The following is a 14,037-nucleotide window of genomic DNA, read 5'->3' as shown; positions in this document are numbered from 1 at the left end:
CTTTGCACAATAAGTCTTGGGAAAGTGCCATTCACATTACTGGAACCCCAAACTCTCTTTTCTCACAGAAAGGAAGCAACACAGCAAAGGCAGTATAAGTTTTGTTGCAATGCCTTATTCATATGCCACAGCAGCATTGGAAGACAAATCAGCCTATCTAGTCATTGGTCTCCCTACTCTGACTGCTACCAGAGACATTCACTCATAGCAGTCATACCAATGAATTTTATGATGCGGACATCAATGTGCAGTAACTGTTTCCTGCAAGCCATGGAGCAGTTATAAGAGGACAGCAGATGATGGAGTTTGCTCGATGGTATGCAAAACACTGTCTGCTATGGAAAGAGTCTGTTTTATACTTACTTTGGCAAAAGCCTATAGACTATCAGTGAGAAATGTCAGTCTTAAATTTGACTTTTAAGGCCAGACCCTGAAACTTTGATTTCAGTCATGCTGAAACCACATTGTCTTCAGTGGCTTATTTAAACCAACAGCAAATATGGACATACGTCTTTATGTAAACACATCCATAAACCCCACATATCTCAGGAAGAACCCTGGCACTCCAGTGTGTTTTTGTAAGCTTTGATTGATGTTTTGCTTCTCATACTGCACTGATACAAGTTATACCTGCAGCCTGCTGGGGAGCTAAGAACTTCTAACATTTCAGTATAGTGACACTTACTTGGACTATGTATGCTGCTAAGGTAATCACTCCAAGTAAAAGAAACATTAAAGAAAGCAACAAAGTGTTTTTACTTCTCTTTTCTGGATCTGTTTCTTGAAAAGCCTGTGCAAGAAAAAACACAAAAATGAGTATGTAGGCAGTGAGTGCCAGTTACATAAACCAGCCTTCATCTCAAGAAGCTTGTCTACTTCAATTTCTCTTAGCAAGTATCCTGGATCCACTGAGGGCCAGAAGACATTCCAGCTTTCCATTTAACCTAGATCTCACTAATTTATTCTCCCAGCTCCAACTATTATTCCTCCTTTCCTCTGCTAATTAGATGCAGTTCCACCGGGGTCTGCCTCTGGAAGGTCACTTCACCAACATTTATCCATTTTTCACTGGATCCATTTATACAAGTGAATCCCACCAGAGTCTTACATAGGAAGACCTGGTTGAGCATGAGAGGGGCTCAGGACTGAAAAACAAACAAGCAAACAAAACAAAAAAACAAAACAAAACAAAACAAAAAAAACCAAAAAAAACAACCAAAAAAAACCCCACCACAAACAAAAAAACCCCACAAAAAAACCAAGCAAAAAAGAAAACAACCCAAAACCAAAAAACAACAACAACCAAAAAACAACTTCAAAAAACTTACCCCAATGACTTTTCCATATACAAGAGCGAATGCAGGATAGATCCCACCTAAGACTGCAGCAGCAATCACTCCCAGCAGTACATACAGCCACTCAGGCTTGTTCAGAGCCAGGATTCTTGAGTAAGGCACAGCAGGGAGATTTTCTTCCTGCAGGAAAGTGAAAGCCACAGGTTTTCCTTGGAAGTTTCAGAACATGAAATTCCCCAGAGAGTGGGTGTTCGTTAGACTTTGAGTGGCAAACTGTCTTGGTGAACTACTGAAAGCCCCCTCTGTGCACTTGCAATGAGCAAACATGCTGCTTTGCTGTTTCATACCCTAGAACTTCAACTGCACTGTAAAAGTTTGGAGGCAAAAAACTTCACAAAAGGCTAAGTCATGAGGGAAGAAAGGCCAGGCCAGTTCACTGAAAGTCAGATAGGACTGCCTAAGACTGGTCACCATGAATGGCAACTGACACTTGAATCTTTATAAAGAACTCAAAGTCTCACTATTCAGAGCAAAGATCCCTCTGATTCAGCTAAATGCTAGCAGGCTGGCAGTAATACAATTGGGTAGAGAGGTCATCTTTCTCTTTTGCAAGCTATAGCCTATGCTTCATTACCAAAAGCATAAAAGAGGCATATGTAACAGTCAGTAGGCTGCATCTCCTTTGAAAATACAAAAAAATGCCCTGTTCTGCTTTACTAATTAATTCGAGTGCCTATGCCTCCACAGGGGGAGTTCTGGAAAAGCAAAAAATGAAAACATTTGAAGTGAGACAAAATGTTAGGCAGGATTATGACTAAACTGCTCTTGTTTCCTGGTTATTTTATGCTGTGTTTCAGACGCTGAATGAGGGTAGCTAAGCCTCAGCCCACTTTTACAGCTGAGTTTTCTGAAATAATTATAACCACTGGATGCTTGACTTCCTAATTTTTTGTGAATGTAATAAATACTGAAGCTCTAAGTAAAAACACCCACTACTTCCTCTGAGGTCTTAAGTAGAATTAATACACAGTCGAAAAGTATCTTTTCAAGTTGCATATTTTTTTCATGATAATAGGAATGGATCTAGCTCCTTTGTACTATTTGAAATCTATATTATCTGGAAGCTACGTTTTAATGAGAAGGAATATTAACAGATACAAATTACACTAAGACTTCCTTAAGTATTTTAAGTAACCAGATTCTCTATTACAGATGAGATCCTTATTTTTATAGGTTTAAAAATATTCAATATTTTACTTCAGAATTTACATTTTATTCCTTCAAGGGTCCTGAAGTCAGGTTAAAAAACAAAACCAAAACACAAAACAAATCATGCCAAACAACTGTCTTAATACGTTTAATGTAAAACAAGGCTGGTAGCTCAAGCAGTACAAAGTAGGAAAAAAGTTCCTACTGAGCTGCTTACCCGAAGTCTGATCCAGAGTCCACTAGAAATCTGCTTCTACTGATCGCCACAATAAAGTTTTACTCAACTTTGACAAAACGAAGTTCTGTTTCTAAAACCTGAACCTCCTATGTGCCTTTTATTTGTATATGACATCTGTCATCTAAAGCATATTATCTGAATAAAAACCTCTGGAACTGGAAGTTTTAAAGCACATACTAAGACTGAGAAAGAATAATGGTTCTTTTATTTAGAATACACTTCAAAATGTTAGAGTTTTGGTATATTTTTTCATCTGACATAAATACAGTATGATATTCCAAAATGTCTTAAAATTTCTGCAAGCCCCAAGGATTACATTATGCACCTTGTGGATCCTGTTGCAGGATTTGCAACAGTGAGTACCAGGAAGTAAAGAATCCTGCAAATGAAATCTCACAACTCATTTTAAATAGACCTAAACCATCAGTAACACTGAAATAATCCAGTAAATTTTAAAAAGTATGCCAAATCAACAGCACAAGTTTTTTCCAGCTCCACACTAAGTCAGCAGTGATAAAATGAAGTTTTGTGGTAGGACATACATGATTGTCCCCATATTCCAGGGACAAATATTCAGCTGGTGAGAACTGATCTTAACAGCACCAGAATAAAGGTTGTATGGCAGCCAGCTATCTAAAAGTAATTAAAATTACATGCTTTGTGTTAACGCTTACATCTTAACACTAAAATTCTAAACTAAAGATTTAATACCAACCTCCAGCTCTTCTTTTTCCTTTTTTCCAGAGGACTTTTTCTTGGAAGAGCCCCTCTTGCTCTTATATCTGCTGGATCTTCTCCGAATGCTGCCTTTTCCAGAGATGACCGATTCTTCAAAATCATCTTGAAAAATGAGCTCCTCCACAAGATCATTCCTATCTTCTTCCTCATACTCCTCAGCTCCTGTGTCTTCACTTTCTTCTGATGTCCCATTATCTTGAACATTATTGTTACAACCCTAGTGAGAATTCAGGATATACAATCGCAAGACATATTGAGCAGGGAGAGAGGAGAGTATTTTTCTCATGAGTATTGCTGTTGCAGTCATGTGATCGCTACTGCCTATAGGCCACATATATTTCAGTCAGTGACAGCATAACAATATACTATTAAGTTCTGCCTTTCCTTTTTTCCTCCCTCCTCTTTTTTTTTTTTTTAAGCAGTTTAAGGAATCCACCCGGAATCTAACAATTCTGTGGGTATGTCATAATTATGTACCCTATTCCTTCAACTCACTTATGTTTTTGACACACTGGATTACATAAATGTAAAACACTTTTATGGATAAATCCCCCAAGAATTCCAAGGCTGTGACCGTGCCCAGACTAGAGTGACTGAGCAGCTGCCAGCTGGACAACATGCAGGAATTACAGGGAAAAAAATTACTCCATCTACCAGCATTTAAAAGCTTTATGAAATGGAGAAAGAAAATTTATTTGCCCTTACCTGCTGCATTACAAGAGAATAATAGACTCCCTTCTGCAACATGAGATCATTGTGTGTTCCTTGTTCAACCACAACGCCTTTCTCAAATCCAGCAATGGTGTCAGCAGTCCTGATGGTAGACAGTCTGTGAGCAATCACAATGGTGGTACGTCCAGCCCGAGCCTTACAGAAAAACAAAAAAACCCCAATTTACATTAAAATGTGCAGGCACAGAAATAAAACAAAGCTATTTAAGGCATTTATAATATTAAACTAATCCAAACTTTAAAAAGAGTGCTTTCTTCTAAAAGCAAAGATGTTTTTCCCTTAGTTTCATGTCTCTCGTTTAACAGTCTAAGGATGCTTTCACTTGCCTAATTCAGGCAGAGGAAACCCTAATCTTATTAGATGAGCAATGCAGGTATTAAAAGCTGTAATTAAGGTTACTTGTCTTTTTACCAAACTTGAACTGCTTGAGCTAAAGTTGCCCATAAAGTGTTTCCAGATGTACATATGTATTGGAGGGAAATGCAGTGAGAACTGTTAGACCTTTCTCAAAATAAAGCTAGGATAGTGTTGGGGTTTAAACCCAGCAAGTAACTTAGCACCATGCAGCCATTTGCTCACCCCTCCTCCTCCTCCCACCTCTGGGCATATATAGTATATAAAGAAACCCATCCATCCTTCTACATCCATCTTTATATACTGTCCACGTGTGTTTTCAGAAGAATAAGATTAGCATGACTTCTGACAAGATTTAGCAGGAAAGCATAGAGGAGTGGAGCACATCCGGGGTCAGAAACAGGTTTCAGACACTCCTGAAACCTCTCTTCCAGTCTTTTGAAATAAGCTACATCTCAGAGGCCTGCTGGGATTTGGCAGGCAGAGCTGCCAAAGCCTCAGTCTGCAGGTTACATGTTCCATCCCTCTCCAGCTCCCACACGCAGACCAGTGGCACATACAGTCCTCATGCAGCAAATGAGCACATAGAATCACAAAATCATAGAATAGTTAGGGTTGGAAAGGACCGTCAGTTCACAGCTGCTGGAGAGACTGTCTTTCCTCCTCCCTGATGATGGCTTGGGAGCAGGAGTAGAAATCCAATGGTAGCTCACACAACAGGTATGTTCTGCAGTCCAGTAGCTTGCTGAAAGTTACTTGCTATGGAAGTTGTATGTCATATGGGCACAGGAACAGCGGTGGGGAGATGATGAGGACAGTTTCAATCAATGAATGCTTCCATGGAAATTTGGATTCTTCACCTACACCTCAATTAAGTTTTCATGGATCTGATGCAACCCAGCCTGTCACAGGAGGTATGCCTCAGTGTGGTTTTTATGCCTGTGCCCTAACGCACAGAGGAGCGGAGCCTTAACCACTGCAGCTGTGTGCTGTTTTTCAGAACAAGCAAAATGCTTATCTGAAAAACAGCTGACTACAAGCATCTGTGTATGACTGGTAAGAAACAGTGTGCATTTCTGAGGTTAATATCTCTACTCTTGAGCTGTAAAAATAAAGAACAGTATTAGTGCTACATTTTCTACTCGGAGATGTTGAGAAGAAATTCCTAAATCCCATTTGGAGATTACAGTGATGGACATCAAAAGCTGTGAAAAGATGTGTACGTTATGATTAGGGGCTCATTATGTATGTTCTGGGAACATGCTGAAGGATGAGGAAGAGTGTGTAGGACAGTTCCCTTAATTGAGTGATCTCCCTTTATGCACTTCCAGAAGCTTATTGATTCATTTAGAAGTATCTGATCATGGAATTAAAGACCATGCAGAAGACAGCTAAATCATGGCTGAAGTGGCAACCTCTCAGTGCTTAACTTTGCAATAATAATATAATTTCTATACAAATTAGATGAATGTTATTTTTGCATCCACGTTACCTCAATACTACTACCAGTACAGATCAACAGCTTACATTTTATCTCACATTTAAACTGACTAGCAATGAAGTTGGCAAATTCTGTATTTCCCTTGAGCCATACTTGAAACTCATATCTCTCTGTGCATAACTATTGAAGTGAAAGGCAGAATTTTTCATTTAGCTTTTAATATATTTAAATAACTTAGATAAATTAAAACCTACACTTAATATTGCATGGTAATCTTTCTTCAGTGTTGTTGCCCCTTTTCATGGTGACTGGTAGCTTCAATAACTTGTCTCCTACCTTATCAAGAGCTGCTTGCACTATGGATTCACTCTGAGTATCTAGTGCAGACGTAGCTTCATCCAGAAGAAGAATCTTGGGATTTCTTGCTAGGGCACGGGCAATAGCTATTCGCTGCTTCTGTCCTCCACTCAGCTGAGCCCCTCTTTCCCCTACCATGGTGTTAAATTTCTGAGAAAGGAGAACACAAAACAGAAGTTATGGGATGCCTCAATCAAATCCTCACTGCTCTGTGCGATCATAAATACTTAGTTTCTAGACTAGAGAGAGCTTTATCTGGCTGACTTGAGCAAGGACAGAGCAAAAGTGCTACTACATCCAGTGGTTACTGCTGATTGTCACTCACTCCAAAGTGGCAAGTCTCAAAGTTCACTGTAGTTTTCACTATATAATAAACACGAACAATAATTCTACCCGAGAAGAGGGAACCTTGGAACAGACTGACATACTAGAAATGGCACATGCTTGAGAGCGCCAAGCTCTCTGAGGTAGTAGAACTTGAAATCAAGTCCCATGTAGGCACTTTTTGCACTTTTTAACTGCAGGATCAAAAGGAAGGACACATCACCATCCATTCCGGAGGATGTATTCTGAATGATTAATCTCACTTCCGACCATGACCCTGAAAGAAGTAAGACACCTGCTGCTCAAAGATGTGAATCTCAAGCACTAGGAGAGCTCAAGCTTCCAGCTGCTGAAAACGGCCTTGATTCAGGACATACTTATTCACTTCCACCCCCTATTTTCTACTGAATGTGAAGACAGTTCCTGACAAAAGGTTTTTGAATTTCTAGATCTTCTCAACACTTCCCATGCCTCATGTGATGGGTAGGGATGGCTTCTCCCGAGTGAAGGCATTGGCATTTTTTCCAGACCTAAGCACAAATCCTTTGAGGACAAGCAACCAAAGGCACAATATTTAGTCCAAAAAGTCCCTGAACTGAAAGCTACTGGAGGCTATAAGAGTATTTTGAGAAGTTATACTACAACTGAATTCCCATGCTCTCCCTCTCAGAAACAGGACACCGGCCTAAATGGACCTTTCGTTCTTACTCTCAAAAGAAGTTCATGAACTCACATCAGGCAGTCTAGATATAAAGTCAAAAGCATTGGCTTCCTTGGCTGCTTGCTCAATTTCAGCATCAGAAATATCTTCTCGTCCGTAGCGAATGTTCTCAGCTATTGTTGTTGCAAACAAAACAGGCTCCTGGCTCACAATACCAATATTTTCTCGTAGCCACTTCACATTAAGCGTCCGAATATCGCGACCATCTAAGGTTATCTGAGAGGAAAAGTATATGTCAAAGAAGTTGAGGAAATGCAGTCTATTAATAATAAAACAATTATTTACTATTACTTAAGTATCAGCTACAAGGACCACAAAGAAAAAAATTGTTGTCCTAGTAGAAAACTATGCTGGTGGAGAAATTACAACTGTAGTTTTTCCATCCACTACACAACCTAGAAAATGGTGAGAAGCAGCAGAAACAGAGAAGATACCATGTTTTTTCTTATTCTTCTCTCCCCACCAATAACCATCCTGTCAAAGTTGGCTTAAGAGTCTTTGAGCTTCCCTGCATAATTTCTACCCTGTTCTCATGCCCCTGTGCCAGTTTGCTGCCCTTGCAGTTGTGGCAACACAACTGTCTCTGTGGCTGTGCTATATACCAGATCAAAGAAACAGTTCAAGTTAACTGAAAAAGGAAGGGAAAGTTATTTTTAACCCAGATAATTTGCAATATGGTCCTAGGAACACTGACATCTGCACAGGGGAGGAAGAGCCAATTGAGGCACGGGGGCAGGAATGAACAGTGGCAGAAAAAAGTAAGTTTAAGAAACAACTGTGTTGATAAGAGATAGACATCTTGATGTGTTACACAGTGATAGTTCAGTGTTTAGTATTTGAAATGCTTACCTAGCTCTGACTATCAGTGACAGCTACAAAGTAGCATTCTTCAAATATCAAGTATAAACCAAACATTTTCCTTAAATATGTATTATTTTCCTTAAAATTCCCTTTGGAAATTTCTTGTGGAAAGTATTTACCATTTACTGTTTGGACCTAGTGTTTAGTGGTAAAGCAGACATAGTGCATAAAATGGAAACTTCTGCTGTGGGTTAGCCGGTGGAGAAAAATGAGACAAGAGAACAACCATTTAAAATAGGAAAACTCTCTCTAGGTTTTAGTTTACATTCAATTAAAAGCAAAATACAGCAGAACACTTGGATTACGCTTTGCTTAAAAGTGCTTACAGAAAAGCCAATTGTTGATGAAAATAATTGTGAATCCAGATCTTGCATCTTTTCAAAGACTAGTGGTATTTATTATTTCTGGCATAGTACTGCAAGAAGGAGGAGAATAATGAAGTCAAGCTAATAGGAGAAGATAGTTCATTTGAAATTTATATTGTGGAAATACTAAACTATAGAGAGATAGGCTCAGTTCAGTCACTATGGGAAACTTATGCTTATCCTAATGGCTCTCAGCTCTTACAGCTTACTTGCAAGCACTCACTTCTCCTTCAACAGGATCATAGAACCTCTGCAGCAGCTGAATAGTAGTGCTTTTCCCACAGCCACTGGCACCAACTAAAGCAACAGTCTTCCCAGTTTGAACTTTCAAGTTTAGACCTTTGAGGACCTGGGGAGAAAGAAAACAAACACAAAATTTGTATCTTAGCTTGACAAATTTGATTAGAGAGCAGTCTGCCAAGGTAACTGTAGCAATAATTAAGGCAGTAGTAGAGGGCACAGTCTGGAGGTATAGCAATATTAGCAAGTACCTGGGAATATTCTTGGGCACTGACACGAAAGAGAGTGCATCTGTATTTGTGAAGTGTATTAGCCTTTGAAATAGGATGGCTACATGCAACCTGCCTTTTTGGGAATGGTCCCTGGATCCTTCTGTCTACCAAACCAAGCCTGGGAATTACTTGAGAAAATTGATAACTAGAACAGGCCAAGTTCATGCCAAGAAACATTTTAAGAGTTCCCTTGCATAGACCATTGCATTCCAGTGCCTGGGAAAATTCCCCAGCACACTCAAATCAACTAATATAGACACAGCCACACTACTGTAAACTTGACAGTTCATTTTATCTAACTTGTGTGATTGGGTAGCAGGCTTGGGGTCTTACATTCTCCTGCTGTCCCCCATTTTCCAATGTTTAGATAATGGCATAACAGTTATGAATCTCACAGAATACTTCTAAGGTGCTAAACATTATTGCTGAGAAAGACTGCTTTGTTCTATTTTTAGAATATAAATTGTTGTTTTGAGAAGGTAACATCTGGAAAACCCATAATAAACCCCAGTCCTTATTGTTAACAGCCTCACCAACCTGGGGAGTAGTTACAGATATCCCTGTTGTCATTTTCACATTTAGGAACATTTTACCTCAAAAGACATCCATGTCATATACTAGTAATGCTGTGCAGTTGCCAAAATATTTGGCTGCTATGGGAACTCTTCTTGTTTATACCAAGCTTGATTTATAATATTGCATACATGTGTTTTTGTAATGAGAGATTAAAATAGTTGCAATATTGCTCTCCTCTCCCCGTGTTGCATCCACCAAGGTTTGTGCCTCCAGGAAGCTGATATCCTGGTGCCTGCATTATCAAGCAAGAACTGTATTTTGGATACCATAATTTCTCCAGATGCAAATAGTCACAACCGCCTTAAAGGTTATTTCTAAATCTCTTATCGGGCAAGGTGTTGTCAAGATTAAAACTGACAATAACTAGACTCCTTAGATCTATAATTTGGTTTAGCCTAGACAGGGAAGATTAAACTGTGTTGCATCAGTTGCTTGAGAGATTGTGGATAACTTCTACACATCTTTGCTGATTCCCTCTGGCCCTATTAAGTAATGTTGATACTCTGAGTAGGGCGATTTGCTGACTCAGATTTGGGAAGGATGACAAAATATTTCTTACTTCCCTCCCTTTGGTGTGTAGACCCATAGCACAGCTCATGGGCCTGAATAGTATTTTTAGGAAGAAGGATGGAGTCTGCTCTATCACTTCCGATTTCTGAGCCAAGAATGAAAGAAGATGCATTACACTGACTTCAGTTTGGAAGAAAGGCAAGCTCTGGCTCTGTCCTTCAGCAGGCTCAGTGTCCTGGAAACAGATCTGATGCACAGTAGGACAAGACCTCAGATGACTGAGGTGAGAAGCGCCATGTGAAGAAATAGCCACTGTGATATGAACTTTCCCATTCTCAGCACTTAACTGGCATGCCCGGCTTTTAATTGCTGACATTTAAAATCTCTATTTCTACCTTTTTCTTCACCAAGTAACAGCAGCAGCAGCAAATCCCTTTTCCTTTCACCTTTATCAGGGTCTTCAAAAGACTATAAACTGTTGAATATGGCAGAGAGGTCAAACTAACTAGATCACCACAACGGTAATCACCATGACATGACATACATAGCACTTCATGATACGGGTTCTAAGGGAAGTTCAACTGGCAAAGAATAGGGACATCAGTTTATTGAACAGCAATTTTAACATCTGCCCAAAGTAACATTTGGCTTCCAAATATATATTTAGGATGATATGCTTCAGTCCATGTGATGGCATATTGGTGTAAAGCCTATCTCAGAGGTCATATTTCACATAGGATGTCACAGCAACTCAGAACAAAGAAAGGACAGGAAAGAGCAACTTTCTGATTTAACTGTGTAAAGTCTAGAAGTTTTAATAGCAGATCTTGGAAAATCTTGTTTCGTCTATCAGAGCTCTTATACTCACAGAAATTCAGACTAGGAGTAACACATATTCTTAGCCTTGTCCAGAGGCAGTAGATCAAGCGCTTTATTTTTCCCCCAATAATGCAGAAAGAAATGTCCCATCTCCCAAGACAGGAATGCATTTTGCATTCAAGAACAAAACCAACATTAGACAAATAATACGGACATAGACTGCAGAATTTCAGTACAGTAGATAAATCTAAAACAAACACTTACTTTAACATCAGGTCTGGATGGGTAACCAAAATGGACATTTCTGAATTCAATTTCTCCTATGAGTCTGTCTGGTTTGTAACCTTCCTTAGAACTGCTGTCTATGAGCCGTTTCTGGAAAGAGGTTTTTGAAATATATTGCTGATTATTACACTTTTGGAACTGTTATTTCAGCTTGATACATCATTCCTTTACTTTCTCAGCTGCTAGTTTACTCTGTGGTACACCATGGCAGAGCTTGTTTTTACTTGCAGGATGCTAAATGCAGGGGGACATCTGACTGTGAATTCTACTATGACAAATATATTACATTTTCAAATACAACAAAATCCACAGCAGAAAACATGTAATTGCAGAACTTGACTGTACTGTCTTGCAGCTAAAACATCGCCCTCAGTAATCTCTATAGGAGGACTTTACACTCACATCAAGAAGAATGACATAGCCACTTCTCCAAGAGCTTTCTAGTCCTACTTGTTTGAAGTATTTTATACACACAGACATCCCACTGCTGTATAACACAGCAAGACCATGATAACAACAATGTGGAAACCTTTTCTCATAGCAACATCAGCACTGCAGCTTTATATTATTGTAGCTTTCAGCGGCATTATTAATCCCCTCCTCACCAACTCCCCTGCAAAAACCAAACCAAAAAACCAATAGCTCAGCTGAAATTGTGCATACAACTTCATGCCTTATTATTTTCCCTCTGGAGCTGCAACTCTAATATTAGAGAAAGACCTCATCCATAAATCTCAGATACACATCTGATTTCCCAACATTAATTGTAACAAAAAAAGCATGAATTGAAATATTACAGGTTTCAGTGGTAGGCATCTATAGTTTGAATATATATATATAGTTATGAATGCTTTTGTTATGCCTCTTGAGGAACAAAAAATGAGGGGGATGGAATTAAGTGTGGTTGAAAGGTTTCTTTTCCACTTACTTAGATAATTACCTTATTGATAATCCGATACACTTCATAGGCAGCTCCACGTGCATTGGCCACCTTCTCCAGGTTGGGAGCTGCCTGGCCCAGGGTCAAGGCTCCAATGAACACAGAGAAGAACACCTGTGGGAGACAAAGGGAACCATCTCAGTCAACAGTGATTACAGAGCCACCAGTGCCCAGGTGTTAAATGCCCAAGTCTTTCTAATGCACCCTTTCCAGGAAAAATAAATACAAAAGTGAAAGGTGCATTCCAGTCACTCCTGTCCACTCCTCATTTTCCTGGGCTGAATGGTAACTACCAACACATGCTTTTGTGGCATGAATGACTTTTCTTTTTGATGTTTTTGCATTTTCTATCATGTACAAATAGAACAAATATCTTTCTGTATTGTTTTCCAGATGTTCCCAAAGTTAAGAAGCTTACAAAATTTATTCCAGATTTTAACTGAAATCCCACCTATGGGACCAACACACAATTAACTTCATGTACTGTGAGGAACCATACTGACAAGAATTCATCAGATGTCACTTTAGCGTGCAAGTTAAACATATAGCCAAAGTTTTGATGGCAAGATAGCTAAATATTCTCTAACCATTACAACTTGGACATATTGGTAAGGTAAGGTAAACACCTTCAGGTAGATATGCATAAAGACATTATGGCTAAGTGAGATATTAAGGACTTCTCAGTACACATGCAGCATGCCAGTGGAATCCATTTAATCCTAGTGTCTAGCTAGATTTTTGTTGTCAGTCCAGATTACTTGTCTTTGCTCCCTAATCACCAGCTCTAGTTTGTTCATCCCACCCTACAAACAAAGGGTTTTGTTCACCCCCCTACAAGGGTCCAAGACAAGTGAGAAAAGTACAGATTATTTCGCCTCTGCATTGATTCGAGTGGGAATTCAAGGTGTCCTGTTCAAACTTGTTATATCAGAAGCTAGGCAAGATGAATGCCTTCCTTTCAGTTCTTTTATACCAAGCAAGTCTCTAACAGTTAATTTAGCAGGCACTTTGCAGAAAAATAGAGATAATTATATACACCATTGACATAGCTATTTTCTTGAAGCTACAGAGCATTTTTCAAAGCTGCATTGCTGCACTTACAATTAACACATGGCCAATGTCATAATTTTCATCCTCAGTAGTGAGCTTGGTTCCATACCAAAATGCAAGTGCATAGGATCCAAAGATGAGAAACTGTGAAACACCTAGAGATGTGTTGGTGGTAATGGTTTTTTTCAGTCCAACACTTTTAGCCACCTCTAAGTTAGCATCATATCTGAAAGTGGATAAGGAAACCATTAATTTGATTGATACTACATGCCATTCTGATTGATATTTCCCACTGCGTTTTTTTCAATTAAATGGATTTCTGCCATAAAAGCAATTAAAGTCTTACAAAAACAATACAAACTTCTTTTTTTGACAGAAGACTAACAGGGATAGGATTCCCTTGAATAAATCTGCTCTGGCATGCACTGACAACACTATCATACCATTACAGAAGACATTTAGAAAACAATTGAATAGCATGGTATTGTTATTCTGGAAGACACAGTATCGCTCTTGAGCCATTTGCTGCATTAGTCCTAAAAGAAAACCCTAGAAAAGTTTTATCAACATTACCTATCAAAGGTAAGGTTTAGTCTTCCACGTTCAAAAAAGGCAAAACAAAAAGCAAGCCCACTACAGATTAAGGTAGGTAAATTAATAGAAGCCAGAGCTCCCTCTGGCATTTGAGTTGTTCTCATATTGGCCATTCT

The 14,037-nt window shown here is 39.1% G+C and overlaps 1 protein-coding gene across 1 annotated transcript in view; it reads right to left on the bottom strand.

Annotated features, from left to right (window-relative positions):
• Window positions 1-14,037, bottom strand: part of LOC104406519 (multidrug resistance protein 1-like) — a 33,216-nt gene that overhangs the window by 11,900 nt on the left and 7,279 nt on the right. The window contains exons 8-17 of the mRNA XM_010015514.1: window positions 13,379-13,553; window positions 12,278-12,391; window positions 11,317-11,427; window positions 8,859-8,984; window positions 7,422-7,625; window positions 6,344-6,514; window positions 4,186-4,347; window positions 3,458-3,697; window positions 1,329-1,475; window positions 686-790 (exon numbers count right to left, since the gene is read on the bottom strand). Of these exons, the coding sequence (XP_010013816.1) occupies window positions 686-790; window positions 1,329-1,475; window positions 3,458-3,697; window positions 4,186-4,347; window positions 6,344-6,514; window positions 7,422-7,625; window positions 8,859-8,984; window positions 11,317-11,427; window positions 12,278-12,391; window positions 13,379-13,553 (1,555 nt within the window). The remainder of the gene's footprint in view (window positions 1-685; window positions 791-1,328; window positions 1,476-3,457; window positions 3,698-4,185; window positions 4,348-6,343; window positions 6,515-7,421; window positions 7,626-8,858; window positions 8,985-11,316; window positions 11,428-12,277; window positions 12,392-13,378; window positions 13,554-14,037) is intronic.

The sequence above is a fragment of the Nestor notabilis genome, unplaced genomic scaffold (assembly GCF_000696875.1).
Source record: "Nestor notabilis isolate BGI_N333 unplaced genomic scaffold, ASM69687v1 scaffold11265, whole genome shotgun sequence".
Taxonomy (NCBI): domain Eukaryota; kingdom Metazoa; phylum Chordata; class Aves; order Psittaciformes; family Psittacidae; genus Nestor; species Nestor notabilis.
This window is presented reverse-complemented; position numbering and strand designations above follow the sequence as displayed.